This window comes from Lemur catta, chromosome 9 (assembly GCF_020740605.2).
Source record: "Lemur catta isolate mLemCat1 chromosome 9, mLemCat1.pri, whole genome shotgun sequence".
NCBI classification, from domain to species: domain Eukaryota; kingdom Metazoa; phylum Chordata; class Mammalia; order Primates; family Lemuridae; genus Lemur; species Lemur catta.
The window spans coordinates 101582190-101598375 of record NC_059136.1 but is presented as its reverse complement, the minus strand read 5'-3'; the positions used below and the strand labels follow the sequence as shown (position 1 = coordinate 101598375).

The window sequence follows — 16186 nt, the reverse complement described above, 5'->3', positions numbered from 1 at the left end:
AACAGTACTACTACTAGCAGTAACTCAATACTTAACAAGATTTACTCGATCATCTTTAATTATTATAGAAATGTTTTTACCAAATTTAGAACTAATGCCACAACATAAATCTGGTATAAGTGAAATATAGGCTCTATTTTAAGACAAGCCACTATAGGAAAACTGACATGCATAAAACAGATTTATTCTTTGATGTATAAATGGATTAAAAACACAGAAACAATCTGCAACTCTCAGAACACATGGAAAGATTAGCTATTCCCAAACATAACCAGCACCAGCATCATGTCTGAAAGGCACGATACCCTTAAGGAGCCTCTAAAGTGAAATTTGTTTTGGTAGATTATTATTTAAATTAATACAAATTATTTGTTGACTGGCACCAGGTAGAGAGTTCTGGATAGATATTCCAAGGTACAAGCACATCCCAGGCCTGGAAGGCACGGTGGCGCTGGGGCCCTGGGAAGGGCTGGGTGTCGCTGTGCTCCGCGCAGCTGGGGAGAATGTGGTCTCCACGGGCAGGTTTTCAGGGCAGTCTCATGGAGTCCAGCATGCAGGGAAAGGAAGCGGCCACGAATTCAAGGAATAACGTGCAGTCTTGATTGGGGTCTGGGTAGAATTTTTCCACACGAGGACATCCCCAGACTGGCCGAGGAGACTGGGTGTGCTAGAGAGCGGGCCAGGCCAGGAGGCTGCGGGACAAAGGGCTGCCGAATGACACCCTTCCGCAGGGATGGCATGGCCCCACTGAGCCAGCAGACCGGGGTCTAGCGTGCACTCTGCCACCCTCCCCAGTGACACCAGGAGTCGCATGCTCAGCTCTAGCTTCTGTTTAGAACAAGGCTTGGCAAACCCCAGCCCTCGAGCTGCCCCCAGCCACTGCCTGCTTTCACCAGGAGGATTCTGCTGGCCGCTGCCAGCCACACCGCGGCCTGTGCACCCTCGAGGGCGGCTCTCCTGCTGAGGGCAGATGCACGCTCTGCTGACAGTCGCGGCTGCAGCGCCAAACCTGGGCCCTCACAGACAGAGCGCAGATCAGTGGCTTCGGAGAAAACAAACACTTAGACACTTCCAAGCCAATATTCTACAATTTTATAAATTAATCTTGGCACGTTAGTTTTAAGCAGAACTTCTTTAGCTCACTTAACTACAGCAGGTGCAGTCCCTGCCCTGGGCCCTTACGTGCTCAGTGGCGGCAGCACTGACGCCACGTGGCACTCGCGGCGTCACGGTGCAGAGAGCAGAGGCCACGGTGCCACCTTCACTTGCAGGACATAGCTTAGGTCCCATTAGGCCGCAGGTAGTCCTGTATGTGTTGACGTTCATACCTGTAACCAGAGCTGCCCCAAGTGGGGGTGACCCACCAGAACTGGCCTCCACTTACCAAAACTGCATCATTCATTCATCTAATTAAAGACACCCATTTGACACCAGGCACCATACTAGGTAGTGGAGAGACCACGATGGAAAAACAAAACATCTGCCTGCAAGTCTAATTCAGGAGGCAAAAAGGAAAGGAACAATTAAAGATCAAATGGTTTTCCACTCCTGAGGAGGGGCCACAGAGCTGAACACACACTCCCCACAGAGCCTGTGCGCAGACATGCACAGCAGCACCACCTGTGAGAGCTCGGACACGGAGCACCCAAATGTCCGCCAGCCGACGGCAGGAGAGACAAGGGGCGGCACACCCGGAGTGGAGCACCACTCAGCGACAGAAAAGGAATGAGGCACTGAGATGGGCCACAGGGTGGATGAACTTAGAAAACATCACTCTAAGTGACAGAAGCAGTCACATATTGCATGATGTCATTTACATGACATGTCCAAAACAGGCAAACCCTTAGAGACAGAAACTAGTTTGTTGGCTGCCAGGGGCCGGTAACGGGGAGGGACTGCTGATGGGTGTGGACTTTCTGAAGCTGATGTGGTGGTTCCACAGCTCTGTGAGTGCACTAAAACTACTGCACTGCACAGTTTAAACTGATGAATTATGGGACATGTAACGTATCTTAATTAAAAAAACCATAAAAGGACAAAGGTCTTCCTTTGCAGTATAGACTGTGGAACTTGAGAACTCTGTAAACATGGGTACAGAGACTTTTCCTCTATGCCCCTAAACTTCTTGAGGTTTAATGAATAAAAGTATTTTGACCAAAATTGGGAAAAAATTATCACTATGATGGAATGCTAAAAGAGAGACATTCTAACGTAAGGTGCTCTAGGCAAGACAGGAAGGAGCCCCGGCTTCTGTCCCAGGGCCCAGAGTGAAGGGGAGGAGGGTCAGGAAGGCTCTGAGGGGGCCGTGGCGATGCCGACGCTGGGGGCAGTGTCCAGACAGGCAGGGAGCGGCGGGGGGGGGGGGGGGGGGGGGGCGCTGGGCGGGGCAGTCCCCTCGCACCCAGGATCCCTCCAAACGACACTGTGTCCCCCTCCGTCCAACTCCAGCGCAGCTCTGAGACAGACCCGACATCTACCACACCTGCCCTGCGCACCCACAGCCCCCCTGGGCTCCGGGAGTGCGTCTGTCTCCTGCAGGTGTCTCCCGAGCACCCAGACTGTGCCCTGAGCTGAGATGGGTGCTCAAAAACATTTATCAACTTATATAAGACATAATACAAGCATTTTCTTGATCCGATATTCAAATCATTTAAAGAATTAAAAACACTAAACCACACATTACCTTCAGATCTAAGAATCTGAGCAGAAAGAACAGAACGTAACGGAGCCCTGAGGTTTCACCTGACCCTGCTGATCAATGCTCACAGAAAGCCTCGGACCTAAAGTCCTTTACAAATTCACTATTTTTAAACTAGGACTGTTAACGAATTGTCAGATGTAAATCCTGATCGTCACAATGATTCTGCTGCCACAAAGGGAGGCTCCGTCCGTCCATACCTCAATAAACCTCCTTCTGAAGGCCCCCAGGCCCGGAGCACCCAGGTTGCCCAAGGCTGCAAACATTCTTTCATACATTTTCTCAATGTTTTCTTTATTTACAGGGGTTTGTGCTAGTGCAACTCTCATATCATCAGTCCAGTCCTGTGCAGAATAAAAAAGAAAAAAATCAAGCTAGAATACTACTAAGTCTTACTCAAGTTCTATGTTTTATGTGCTAGAAACTGTTCTATTACCTTAAAGAGCAGTTCGGGATTAGAGAGCTGTTCTAGGGCATTAATAAAATCTTGAATCACTCCTCCTTGATCCAACTTACTTTTAATCCTATTAAAACATTACCAAATTTAGGTAATCAAACATCTTCCAAAGGTCAAGGCCTATAATATATATTAAAATGTGTATTTTATATAACTATATGTAAGTCTATAATTTATACATATTATATATACATAATACCACCTATACAGTCCAAGGAAGGAGCAATTTAAAATTCCATCCATGTTAAATGAAGCATGAAGTATCTATTTCTATCAATAGGTGAGGTTCTTAGATAAAAGCAAATCTTGCAACTGATGTTGACATTTTCATGTTATACAATTTGATATATAGGTTCTGAAGTTATGCTATGAAAGAAAATGTCACTTTCTTGATACACTTCTTTAAAATCTTTTTCTCTTTTTTCATTTTTAAAAAACAACCCTGCTGCAGCTGACTGTGAGCTAGCACGATAGGCCGGGCCGTGGAGGCAGCAGGCGGCAGGTGCTCGGCCGAGCCAGCGACAAACCACCACAGAAGCTGGGCCTTGCTCTTTCTCATCTCCCCAAGACAAAACACTTGCAACAATGAGGCCAATCAGCTCATGACCAAAAAAAGTCTTGATGGAGCTGAACTGAACACCATGCGTTTACAAAATATTCCTGCAGACGTGATGCACCAACGCTCATTCGAAAACTGTCTCCGCTCACAAAGTAACTGAGGAAGTGCACAGGAGAGCACCTCAGGCCGTCCACCGCCCACCGAGTCCTGATGAAGAAGAGGGGTCGGCCGGGCGCGGGGCTCACGCCTGTAACCCTAGCACTCTGGGAGGCCGAGGTGGGAGGACTGCTTGAGCTCAGGGGTTCAAGACCAATCTGAGCAAGAGCAAGACCCCGCCTCTACTAAAAATAGAAAGAAATTACCCAAACAACTAAAAATAGAGAAAATTAGCTGGGCATGGTGGCGGGTGCCTGTAGTCCCAGCTACGTGGGAGGCTGAGTCAGGAGGATCCCTTGAGCCCAGGAGTTTGAGGTTGCTGTGAGCTAGGCTGACACCACGGCACTCTAACTCCGGCAACAGAGCAAGACACTGTCTCAAAAAAAAAAAAAAGAAAGAAAGAAAAAGAGGGGTCTTCCTGTATATTTTAAATTAAAGGACAATTTAAGGAACTGATTTCAAAAAGCATTTCATCTAGTCTGTCTCAACCAACAGAGTAATAACTGTGAGCATAAGGGCAGGATGCAATGTGAGTAATATTATAAGATGAAAAGTTGTTTAAAAAGGAAATAAATTCTATAACAAGTAGCATAGTCAGAGTTGATACATTCAACAAACAGATATCTAAGATTTTCTATTCTTAAATGACAGTTCTAATTAACTAGAAGACAAACAAAAGTTTCTATGTGTTTGCTTTTACCACACACACGTTTTATAACCTATAGTATTTGATCAACCTTATTTTTCTGTAGTATCACCTTGCCACAAACTCCTTATTCTTATGACCAGCAGAAGTATCTCTGAAGGAATAGCTTTCACTGCTTATTATAAACGGGTACACAATTGCCTGCGGGTAGCTGTCAGCAATCTCTTCCACGGTGTGCTGGACGGCCACGGCCTCCTCTCTGTCCAGTAAGGCCACCATGTGGCTGATCCAGCCAATGAACTGCCAGCAAGGAATGGAAGAAATCTGAAACACAGAGAGCTGGAACTTAACAAGGACAAAACATTCAACATAACATCGTCTTATTATAAAAGTAACATGTCCAATATAAAAAAAATCAGAAGTATAAAATAAAAAGTCTTCTATCCCTCATCTCTCTTTTGCTGAGGCAACCAAGGATTCTCCCAGACATTTCTGTGCATGTGTACACATGTCCCCCTTCTAGAAGAATGGAATCATACAGACAGACTGCTCCTGATTTTTCTTAGATGTACAGATAGATTTATCCCATTCCTTTTTTTTTTTATTTTTTGAGACAGAGTCTCACTCTGTTGCCCAGGCTAGAGTGTCGTGGCATCATCAGAGCTCACTGCAACCTCAGACTCCTGGGCTCAAGTGATCCTCCTGCCTCAGCCTCCCAAGTAGCTGGGACTACAGGTGTGAGCCACTACGCCCAGCTAATTTTCTTTCCATTTTTAGTAGAGACGGGGTCTTGCTCTTGCTCAGAATGGTCTCGAACTCCTGACCTCGAGCGATCCTCCCACTCAGCCTCCCAGAGTGCTAGGATTACAGGTGTGGGCCACCGCACCCGACCTATCCCCTTGTTTTTAACAGCTGTGTATCCCATTTTATTTAACTACTGCTCTATAATGAATATTTAGGGCATTTTCCAATGTTTGTTGTAACAAGTGATGCTGCAGTGGACATTCCTATACACATGACTCTTGTACTTTTGCTTATATACCTGTAGCATAAATTCCTAGAACTAAAATTACACTGTGAACCTTAACAATTATTCACATTATAACAACTGTAAGAAACATTGCTAGATTTACTTCCAAAAAGATTTTTCAACTTTTCATTTCTAAAAGCATTAGACTGACTCCTTTCCAAAATCCTTACCGGACACAATGTACTTTTGAAATCATTGTCTAAGTGAAAAATGTCCAATTTAAATGTTCACATTTCATTATTAGTGAGGCTGAACATTCCACATTTATTTGCCTTACATACTTTAATTATGCCTGCATTTCCTCTGACCATTTCCTTTATAGGTTGGAGATGTCAGCTCTCTGTCTCTGTACTGCAAATATTTTTCTCCATTTTTTTTTTTTAAGTTTGTATATGGTATTTTATTTCTTTGAGACAGGGTCTCACTCTGTCACCCCAGCTAGAGTACACTGACATCATCATAGCTCACTGCAACCTCCAACTCCTGAGCTCACACGATCCTCCCGCCTTGGCCTCCCGGAGTGCTGGCATCACAGGCGTGTGCCACCAGGCCCAACCCAGCATTTTCTTTTTCTACATAGAACTGTCAAATTATTTTTCTTCATGGCTTCTGGTTTTTGTCTCTACTCCAAGACCATTTAAAAAATGTGTTCATGTTTCCTATAATACTTTTAAGGTGTTATTTTCAAGACAAGATCAGATGTCCCCGGAGTGCCGCGTGGGCAGGGCGAGCTTCCTAACTGATCCGTGAGCTGAGGACAGCGGCAGGAGTGCGGACAGACAAGTCGGCCCACACTGCTCACGTGCTGCAGACGGAGGTCAGCTGCCCACAGGCGTCTACCAGGTATAATGACAACATTGAATACTCCATTTCCTCACAAATTCAAAGTGTTATTTTTGTCATATATCAATAAAATACTATTTTGGAAAAAACCAAAATCATAATAAAGTTATTTAACTATTTGCTCACTTATCTTTAAGAAAAACACATCTATGCTGCCTTTCTGAATTTACTTTAATCTCCTGTTTACGACCTAGGAAAATGCCCACCTTTCAAAATCCATGCAGTGGACCCTGACAGTCACACTGGGTCCCCACAGCTCAGGGACCAGCACTGTTTGCAAACTCACTGTGTGACGCTACTAGAGAACCAGGTGGCCCTTTCTGAACTATTACACTCTCAACCCAAGTTGGCCCATCTTCCAGGTGCGCATCTACAAGAGTCAGCTCAGGAGCCTTCCAGACACAGACTGCGCCGAAGGGCAGGGGCGTGGCTGGCAGGGCAGCCCTGGTGGGGCCGAGGGCAGGCTGGTCCCACACCTGTAGCCACAGGGCTGCCGCTGGGCCCCGCACTCACCGGGAGGCAGAGCTGAAGCCGCCGTGCTCCCAGGGCCCAACGCTGGCCGGAGCGGGAGCAGCAGCCGGCGGTGCGGAGCACAGCTGGGTCCGAGGGGCAGCAAAGCTCCCCGCAGGTCCCAGCCTCGCCCACTCACCCCCGCCTCCGCTCCCGTGGCTCCCTGTTCAGGGTTCCACCGACACCCACAGACGGGAACGGGTACGTGTGAACACTCCTTTATCCTGTTTTTAGTTACCTATGCTCTTAGACTGTGGCAGGACTCAGTGCTGGCTGGGAAAAGCTACGATATATGCACTGCACACACAAGCACGTGTGGGTAAAAGAGTCTATAAGTTCTGTCAAGTCCCCTTCCACTCACTGGAATAAAAATACCAACCTCTTTTGTCATTAGGCTCAAGGTCTCTTCTGGATACTGTTCTATAATCTGAAGTAATCTAGGAAACTTCATCCTGGCTTCATTGGAATTTAATTTTAAAGCTTTCAACATTTTCTCCACCACAAGTGCTGGATATGCCTGTAGTTCCACAGAGCCAGTAGCTATCGAGGACAGCAAATGACAAAACAACAGTCAGTACCTCCACCTCCACAGAGAGTGTAAGTTTAACAAATGGTGACATTTCCTTTTTTGTCTTATATTTCGCAGTATGTCATTGTTCTCTTCCTAACGACCACTTCAGGTCAACACTGCCAGACGTGGTTTGCATTTGTCCTCTGAAGCAGCACCTGCCACGGGAGTGCCCCTTCTGTGTCCTGGCCTGGGAACATGCAGGGCACTGAATTGACCCCAGGAGCAAGAGGCAGCCACGAGTCAGTAACACCGAAGCTGCAAGCAAAACGTGCCAATTAAGCAAACGGAAATGGAGGAGACAGCTTGACTCCACTCAAGCGCAGGTCATGCCGCTTGGAGATGCCATGGTCTCTTCAAAAGACAACAGATTTTTCTCAAAATATCTGTTATTTGAAAACAAACAGGAAATCAAAAGTACCTACAAAATTCTTAGGACTCTACACTGACACAGAGGAATACCAACTTGCTTTTATCTTTCGCAATTCACCTGACGAATCCTCTTCCTCCTTGCGGAGCTGTTGATCACAGAAATCCACCAGCGTCATGTAGGCATCGGCCACCCCGGCTGCAGGCCCGCGGCCCCCCAAGGAAGACTGGGCCTCCTCTGCCATCTGCACAGCCTTGGAGAGGTGACCGAACGCTCTCTGGTACAGACCCGCCGTCACCTGGAATTCACAGAGACCTCAGGAAACCTGAGTGCACCTGAAGCTGCCTCAAAGAACTGTACTTTCCACTTGTCATTCATGAGGCATACACGGACCCACATCTCCAAAATAACACTGGACATGAGCTAAGTGGGAAAAGGAGAGCCTGCCCTGCTCGTGCAGGAGTAAGCGATTCCTGCAAGATCCTGAGCACAGAACCGCCAGCCAAACAGAAAGCAGTAGGCTCGGGTAGGCCATACAGCCACGAGCCGCAGAGCCGGGCCAGTCGCCAGGGGCTGTGCGGCTCTGCCGAGCTGGGGAGGGCGAAGCGGCTCCTCCTGCTCCTGGTCCCACACAGACGGCAGCCTCACGGTGGGAGACCAGCCAGACACCATGAGACGAGGAAGGAGAAACGGGTAACCATCGAAAAGCCAAAATAATCTGAAAAAAGCTATGCACAGTGGGTACCAAATAAACAAGCAGAAGGGCTGACTCATCCCACAAGCTGAATGGGCTGTCTGAATCGCGAATGATGGTGAAATTTCATTAACAAAATTCATGAAAGAACTGTCCACATCAATCCAATGAAAATTAGAAACTTCTCATTTTTAGTACTAAAAAATTTCTATCATTCAAATAAACAGGAAACACATGGAGTATGTCAATTTTCCACATAAGAAACTTGGTGGTGCAAAACTATCAAATATATTTTAAAAACACAAAGTGATACCCTAATTATTACTTTCCTATAGCCTGAAGGCTGTGCATTAAAGACACACACAGTACACAAACACAGAATGTTCACGCTTCCAGCATTCATTACCTTCTCCGTATCCTCTGACCTGGATCCAGAGAGCTCCAGAATTCTAGCCTTGCTGTCCTCGATTCCAGTGAGGCAGGCCGGCTCACTGCTGAGAGCATCGGCTATGATCCTGCAAGCTGTGCCCAGGAGAATGTTCTGATCACGGAAAGCCAGAATGTTTTTGCTTAAGTAGCTTGAGGTGGTGTTCTCATCTGTCAGATTAAAAAAAAAAAAAAAAAAAAAAAAGCAACATAATTTTTTCCTGAAATTAAAAGAAGAAATTCATAGTGTACAAAAGTTGTTTTTTATTAAGAAATTAATTAAAATAAGTCTTCAAAGTACAGGAAACTGACTTCAAATACTGGCTAGGGAATTTCTTAAACTCATACAGTAATAAAAAAAATGTTAGAAGTAACTGCATCCAAGTCCATGGAGGCTTAGCAATTAAAACTATGAATTAAATTTTTATTCAAGCATCATAGTACATGTTTTTAAAGCACCTAATTCCGTCTGTTGCAAAGAATAAAAAATATCTCCTATTAATGCACTGGTGCATATACACTAATAACTCAGAGTAGACTTTACAACTGATACTGGGGCCTGCTGCTGATAAAGCAACAGACACGGCTACATTTGAAGTTCTAGTTCCACTTCTTACCGTGTGGTTCTGGACAAGGAGCTTAACCAGCCCTGGTCAAACCTGCAGCATCCAGAGGGGTGATGCTGTGTGAGGAACCAGCAGACCTGGCCAACCACACTTCCTGCGTGTCCGGGCTCTGACGGCCCCTGCCAGAGCCGTGCCAGACACAGGACCACAAGGCCCGGCCCTGCTGGTCTCACCAGGTTGTTATACACTACAGCCATGCTCTAGCTGTAAATTATTCTCATTATCGTACTAACATTACCTTAATATCACAAACTCTTCCTCTCCACCAAAGAAACCCCTATAAAATTATTTAAGCAATCTAAGGATGACCTCCTTCTCCTCCTCCTTTTTTTTTAGACAGGGTCTCCTGTGTTGCCCAGGCTGGAGTGCAGTGGCATGGTCACAGCTCACTGCAGCCTTGAACTCCTGGGCTCAAGTGGTCCTCCTGCCTCAGCCTCCCCAGTAGTTGGGTCCACAGGCACGCACCACCCTCTCAGCTGATCCTGGGATCAGTATGCAAAGACTACTTCTCCTCTGGGCATCTTTACTAAGGCTGCCACTCCGGCCCTGTGCTCCATCTTGCTGGAGAGCCATCTGGGAGGACGGTGGGAGTGTGCATGGCCACCCGACCACCACTGTGCCTGACAAGGAGCGGCAGGGCAGGGGGACCCACACCCGGGAAAGCACCTCTCCCCCGGTCTTAAAGTCTTCATTATTATGAAAAGAGAAGAACTAAGGGGGACAACAGCTTTCCTTGCTTAATGTTTTACATCTTATATGCAAGCTTAGAGTTTTCAAACTAATTAAACTATTAGACCCATAATTTGGTTAAGTATTAAAGAGAAAAACTTTAGCTTCTATTTTATTTTATAGGCAAAGAAATAAAAGCTCCAATGCCGTATTCAAGAGCATGATTAGAACACAAAGACTCCCCATCCTTTGCCCTGTTCCCAGAGAAATCACATCATTCTCTACGGCACACTTTGCTAATTTACTAAAATTACTACAAAGATTTACCACCCTAAAGTCAGATCTACCTCCCTACAAAGATTTACCCAACGTCTTTGCTTCTAAAACAAAGAATAGTTTTAGAAGAGACGCAAGGCATCATATAAAACAGTGTTCTACATGTGTGTGCACGGCGGCAGGCTCCTCACCCAGCAGAGAGACCGTCTTCAGCATGGTGCGGATCTGCTCCGGGCGGCGCTGGGCCCAGCTCCGGCCCTGGCTCAGGCGGCAGTAACTGTGCGCCCACCTCACCTGCCACTCCTCTCGCGTCTTCGACTCTTTGTGCAACTCCTTCAACAGCTTCATGGCCAGTGAGAAATTGTTCTGTATTGACAGAAAAAAAAGCGACAGTGGTATGCTGACATGTAGGTGACACTTTAGAAATAAAACCGCTTCACAGAGAAGGTGCTAACTGATCCCCCTCCCCTTGGCACGGCACAACTGCCTTAGGACAGCGGGCTCTTCTCAGCTTGAATTGTGCGGATATCTGTTTATTTATCATTGGGATAGAATTCACATTTAAAGAGTAAATTCAGTATTTTTAGTGTACTTACAAAGTTTGGCAACAACCACTACTAACTAATTCCAGAACATTTTCCTCACCCCAAAGAGAAACCCTTGGCCGGTAAGCAGTCACCTCCCATTCTGCTGCGCCACTGGCAACCACTAACCTACCTTCTGACTCCACAGATTTGCCTACTCTGACATCTGGGAACAACGCATCACAAAACAGGTGGCGCTCCTGTGTCTGCTTCTTCCCCTTGGCGTGATGCTTCCCAGGTTCCCCCTGCTGTGGCAGGTGTGGGCTCCTCTTTATGGCCGAGTAATATTCCACTACATGGATACACCACGTTCTGTTCACCTACTGAGGAACAGGCGGGTGTTTCCACCCCTCCAGCTACCTTAGGGAATGCTACTGCGGGTATGTCTGTGTAATTTCTGTGTGACTGTGCGGCTTCCCTCTTCTTGGGTCTACAGCTAGCAGTGGGACTGCGGGGTCATATGGCAACCCTGTGTTCAGCGTTCTGAGGAGCTGCCGGACTGTTCCCTTGGCAGATGCGCCATGTTGCATTCCCGCCAGCAACGTGCGAGGGTTCCAGTTTCTCCACAGCCTCAGCAACACCTGATGCCATCCGACTGTTTGCTTCTAGCCATCCACTGGGGGTGAAGCAGCATCTCACTGTGGCTTTGATCTGCCCTCCCTGATGACCAGTGATGTGGAGCATCTTTTCCTGTGCTGTTGGCCATGTGCATATATTGTTTGGAGAAATGTCTACTCAAAAGGTTAATCGGGTCGTTTGACTTTCTGTTGTTCAGTTGTAAGGCGTTCTTTATATATTCTGGATACCAGCCCTTATCAAATATCTTCTTCCATTATTTGGATTGTCTTTTCACTTTCTTCCGCATGTCATTTGAGACACAAAATTTTTAACTTTGATGAAGAACAACTGACCTACTTTTTATTTACTTGCTCGTTATGTGCGTGTCTTTTAAATCATGCACATGTTCTCTAATTCTCACCCAAGTTTCAAGAGATTTTCATCGGACCTCAGTCTTCCTGATTACTGCCCTTTCAACCACCAAGGCTGGAAATCCATGTCGCCTGCAGCCTAGCCCTCGTGTCGTCCCCAGCACCTAGGGTCTCCCATACTTCCGCACAGTCTCTCGTGCTCTGCTCAGCTCCACCCCACGCCCCAAACGCAGTCGTCCCAGTCTCTCTCTGCCTCTGCTTTCCCTGGGCAGCCAATCTTCCAGTGGACCTGCACGCTTGGAGAGCCGGCCCTGGTTTCCTAATCCCTGCGGCACACGGTCTCCAGCTGTCCACAGAAGCCCCAGTGCGACGGGACCTTGAAAACCCACCATCAAGAGGCCCTGCAACCCTTGGAGGGAGCAGACTGTCCTGCCCAGCACCTCACCTTCATGTTTTTGTGTGCGTATTTCTCAACAACTGGAATATCTTTCTCTCCTCTCCACATCCAAACCCTTCCGTTCCCATAAAGCACACCCTAGATCAACTGCCCCTTCCCCAGAAGCCCCCTCGCCTCGGGCGGAAGCTCTCTTCTTCCTGCGCTCTCCTGGCTTTGCTGATATCTCCTTTCCTCACCCGCTTGGGCTGTTGTGGTCATGCATGGGGCCCCTACCACCCGCTCTCTCACTAGACAGTGACCGCGAGGGCAGGGACCGTGTTTCTCCCTTGTCATGACCCCAGACTGCCTCACCACAAAACTCTTAAGCTCAGATCACCTCTTTGGCCCACTCCCTGCTCTTCTCACCTGACCTCTGCTCTCTGCCTCCTAACCTGCTTGTCTCTCGGGACCTGCACCTCCACTCTCTAGGACTGCTCTGTGTTGGCTTTTCTGTACTTTGCAATATAAAAATTCCTAACTGATACGACACCCATGAAAGAAAAATCTTTAAGTGAGAATTTAAACCTACAAAACAAATATTAATTATTCCTACTAGAATAACATCCTTTGCTTTGCAACAGCAATCAATATAGGGTCATTAAAATAGCAACCCTCCCTAGTACATTCAAATATGATTTACTACATCCAAATAGATAATATGCAACTTTTAAGCCAAGTATACTTAATATCAAGAAAGGGCCTTATTATTAAATGATAGATTTCCACAAACTAAACCTAAATATAATTTGTAACTAACTGCCAAGGATTCGTTTTGTTAAATGAGTTCAAATCTCACATTAGGTCTATTTGCTTTTCAAATAATAGCATACTGATCATTTTGAAATGATCAACAGGCATATAATAAACTTTAGAGGCTTTCTGGCTAATTTTAAGTGTTTCTTCAAGTTTACTTTCTTACAAAGAGAAAGAAAACACTATCTACTCAATTATTTTTAAGCTTCAGATTTTAAAGAAAAGCTAAGTTAGGAAAGATGCCAACGCGGGAAGGTCTGGGGTGGAGGGGCGCGGACGAGCGCCGACCTGCCTCCTCGCACTGTCTGCCATCTCCATCTTCATGGAGAACCTGCAGCTCCTGATCCGGCAGCCGGCACTCTCCTCCTGCTCGGGGGCGCCCCTCCCGGCCCTGGGGTCTCCGTCTCCATCCGCGTTCACGCTGTGATCATCCGGAAGAGCAGGCAGCTTCTCCTCTATTTTGCTAAGAAAGAAACATCTACACCAAACAAAGAAAAAGGAGGCTTAATGTCAGACACTCATGAAAGAAAGCTCTGACAAACAGGAATCTACTGGATAGCAGTTACAGAGAGAAATCCCACAGTTAATACATTTTTGCTCATATTTAAGCCATTAATGTACACTCTCCCTTTTAATAAATCAACTCTTTAAAAGATCACTAAAAATATTTCAACAGAATTTTACAGATATCAGTTAGCACTTCCACTTCCAGAAAATAAAGCATTCAAACTCAGTTTTCCCTCTTGATGAATGGTAACACACCCTGTGTTGAGTCAAAAGCCACTTTTCTCCTTTGATCTGTCAATCTAAGGTCATACAACCAAAGGTGAAAAGCGTACAGCTGCAAACAGGCTTTAAACAATCACTGGGGATTTTAAAAGATAATGCTGGGCTGTTATAAAATTATTTTTATTTGTATCATAATTTACACATATGACTTTAAGTATTTTATTTTCACTAATAATAGTGCCACTGACAAGGGGCCTTAACATATAAAGTCCCTCCCTAATCAATAATCAAGTAAATTTCTATTGCTCATCCAGGGACTGATTTCCAATTTTCCTAGAAATACTGTGGCCAGATAAACCAGCATGCCTCACATCTCTCTTTTGTTTCTTTTTTCTTTCCACTCTATACTTCTCACCCCAAACCAATATGCACTGCCTCCCCCAAAAGCTCCTACTGTTTTTAAACTTTCACTATTTTTAATAATAAGACTACACCAGTAAAAGTGGTACAGGCCAGGCACAGTGGCTCACATCTGTAGTCCCAGCACTCTCGGAGGCTTGAGGCCAGGAGTTTGAGACTAGCCTGGGCAACATAGCAAGACCCTGTCTTGATAAAAATAGAAAAATTAGGTGGGCATGGTGGTACGTGCCTACAGTCCCAGATACTGAGAGGCTGGGGCAAGAGGATTATTTGAGCCCAGGAGTCTGAGGTTACAGTGAGCTACAATGGCGTCACTGCACTTCAGCCTGGGTGACAGAGCAAGACCCTGTCTCTGGGGAAAAAAAAAAAGTGGTACAAAAAGGTACTTGATTAATATTTGAAGAATATGATGAATAATGAATCCATAAATGTCCCTGTCAGAGTGACCTCAGAAAGGCGGAGGTGGACACCGAGTCACACGATGCACGGGCCCCCTGGGCTCTGAGGAACATACTCAACTTCAGGAGCAGAGCTGGTGAGGGAGTCCCATGCAGAGGGAACAAGCCAAACAAAGGGAGAGGAGAGCTACACTACACGTCATGTTCTTGCATCAAATCGAGGAGCACAGAGCCAGGATAAGAACCATCTTTTATAAAAACTACAGAGTCTGGCTCTGGCACGGCACTGTGAGCCCTCGGGGCTCAGCCCTCTGCGGGTAACAACCAGAGACTCCGGGTAAAACACGAACGATTAATACAACTCCCGAGAACCCTGAGGGTGAAGGAAAGACGGCATGCTGTGCGGGGAAATGAGAAGTGGGAGAAGGTCTGCTGTTGGGGATGAGTTTCTTATTTCTTCTCTGTGTCCGTCTGTCACGAGGGTGACTGCAGCTATGAGGCGGGTGGCAGCTCGAGTGACAGACCCTTAAGGGAACGCTGCTGCCTCGTGCCCAGAGGAACCTGGAAGGCCCTGGCGGAGAGGCCAGAGCAGGTCCTCAGTCCCCGGATGTGCGCAGGCGCGGTGGGCTCAGGCGGCGCAGGGAAGGCTTCAGGACAGACGCGAGGCCCTAGCCGACAGAAGCCAGACAGAGCCTGCCGTCCAGACACGGCGAGGCGACTGCCCGCCAGAGAACTACGGAAAGGGGCCCGGGGCCGACACAGGAGACCACAGCGCCCCCCCTTGCCTGTGGCTTTGCTGTCCGTGGGTTCAGGTACCTTTATAATGAGATATTTTGAGAAAGAGAGAGCCCACACTCACGTAACTTTTATTACAGTATATCGTTGTAATTGTTCTACTTATCATTATTGTTTACTCTTGGCGTGCCTAATTTATAAACTAAACTTTCTGATAGGTATGTTTGCATAAGAAAAAACAGTATATATGTAGGGTTTGGTACCTCATGGTTTCAGGCATCCACTGGGGGGTCTTGGAATGGATCCCCCACAGATGAGGGGGGCGCTACTGTATTCACAATGTCCAAGTTAAACTCCAAAGTCAATTAATAAAAAGCACCAGGAGAATGTATCAGACGTCAACTCTAGGACGACCCACATGTTGGAAAGATCATGTAAGGACCTTGCAGTGCTGTTTTAACTATGCTCTAAGAGATCAAGAAAATATATATGAACTAAATGAGAAGGTGAGTATCTCAGTACAGAAAGAGAAAATATACAGAGAATCAAATGGAAATTCTACAAGAGAAAAATACAATATCTGATATACAATATTTACTAGATAGACTTCACAGAAGAGCAAGCAAGGCAGAAGGAAATGACAGCTAACTTGAAGACAGACCAATAGAAATGAG

General features: G+C 46.4%; 1 protein-coding gene across 4 annotated transcripts in view; it reads right to left on the bottom strand.

Annotated features, from left to right (window-relative positions):
- PRKDC (protein kinase, DNA-activated, catalytic subunit) overlaps positions 1-16186 on the bottom strand; it is a 170844-nt gene that overhangs the window by 12476 nt on the left and 142182 nt on the right. For 3 of the 4 annotated variants that reach the window (XM_045560693.1, XM_045560694.1, XM_045560696.1), the window contains 8 exons: positions 13519-13708; positions 10720-10894; positions 8938-9128; positions 7958-8135; positions 7279-7439; positions 4629-4840; positions 3135-3222; positions 2899-3042 (listed from right to left, as the gene is read on the bottom strand). In XM_045560693.1, coding sequence (XP_045416649.1) covers positions 2899-3042; positions 3135-3222; positions 4629-4840; positions 7279-7439; positions 7958-8135; positions 8938-9128; positions 10720-10894; positions 13519-13708 — 1339 coding nt within the window. Of the gene's footprint in view, positions 1-2898; positions 3043-3134; positions 3223-4628; positions 4841-7278; positions 7440-7957; positions 8136-8937; positions 9129-10719; positions 10895-13518; positions 13709-16186 lie in introns of those variants that run through there. The other variant, XM_045560695.1, reaches the window with a different exon arrangement.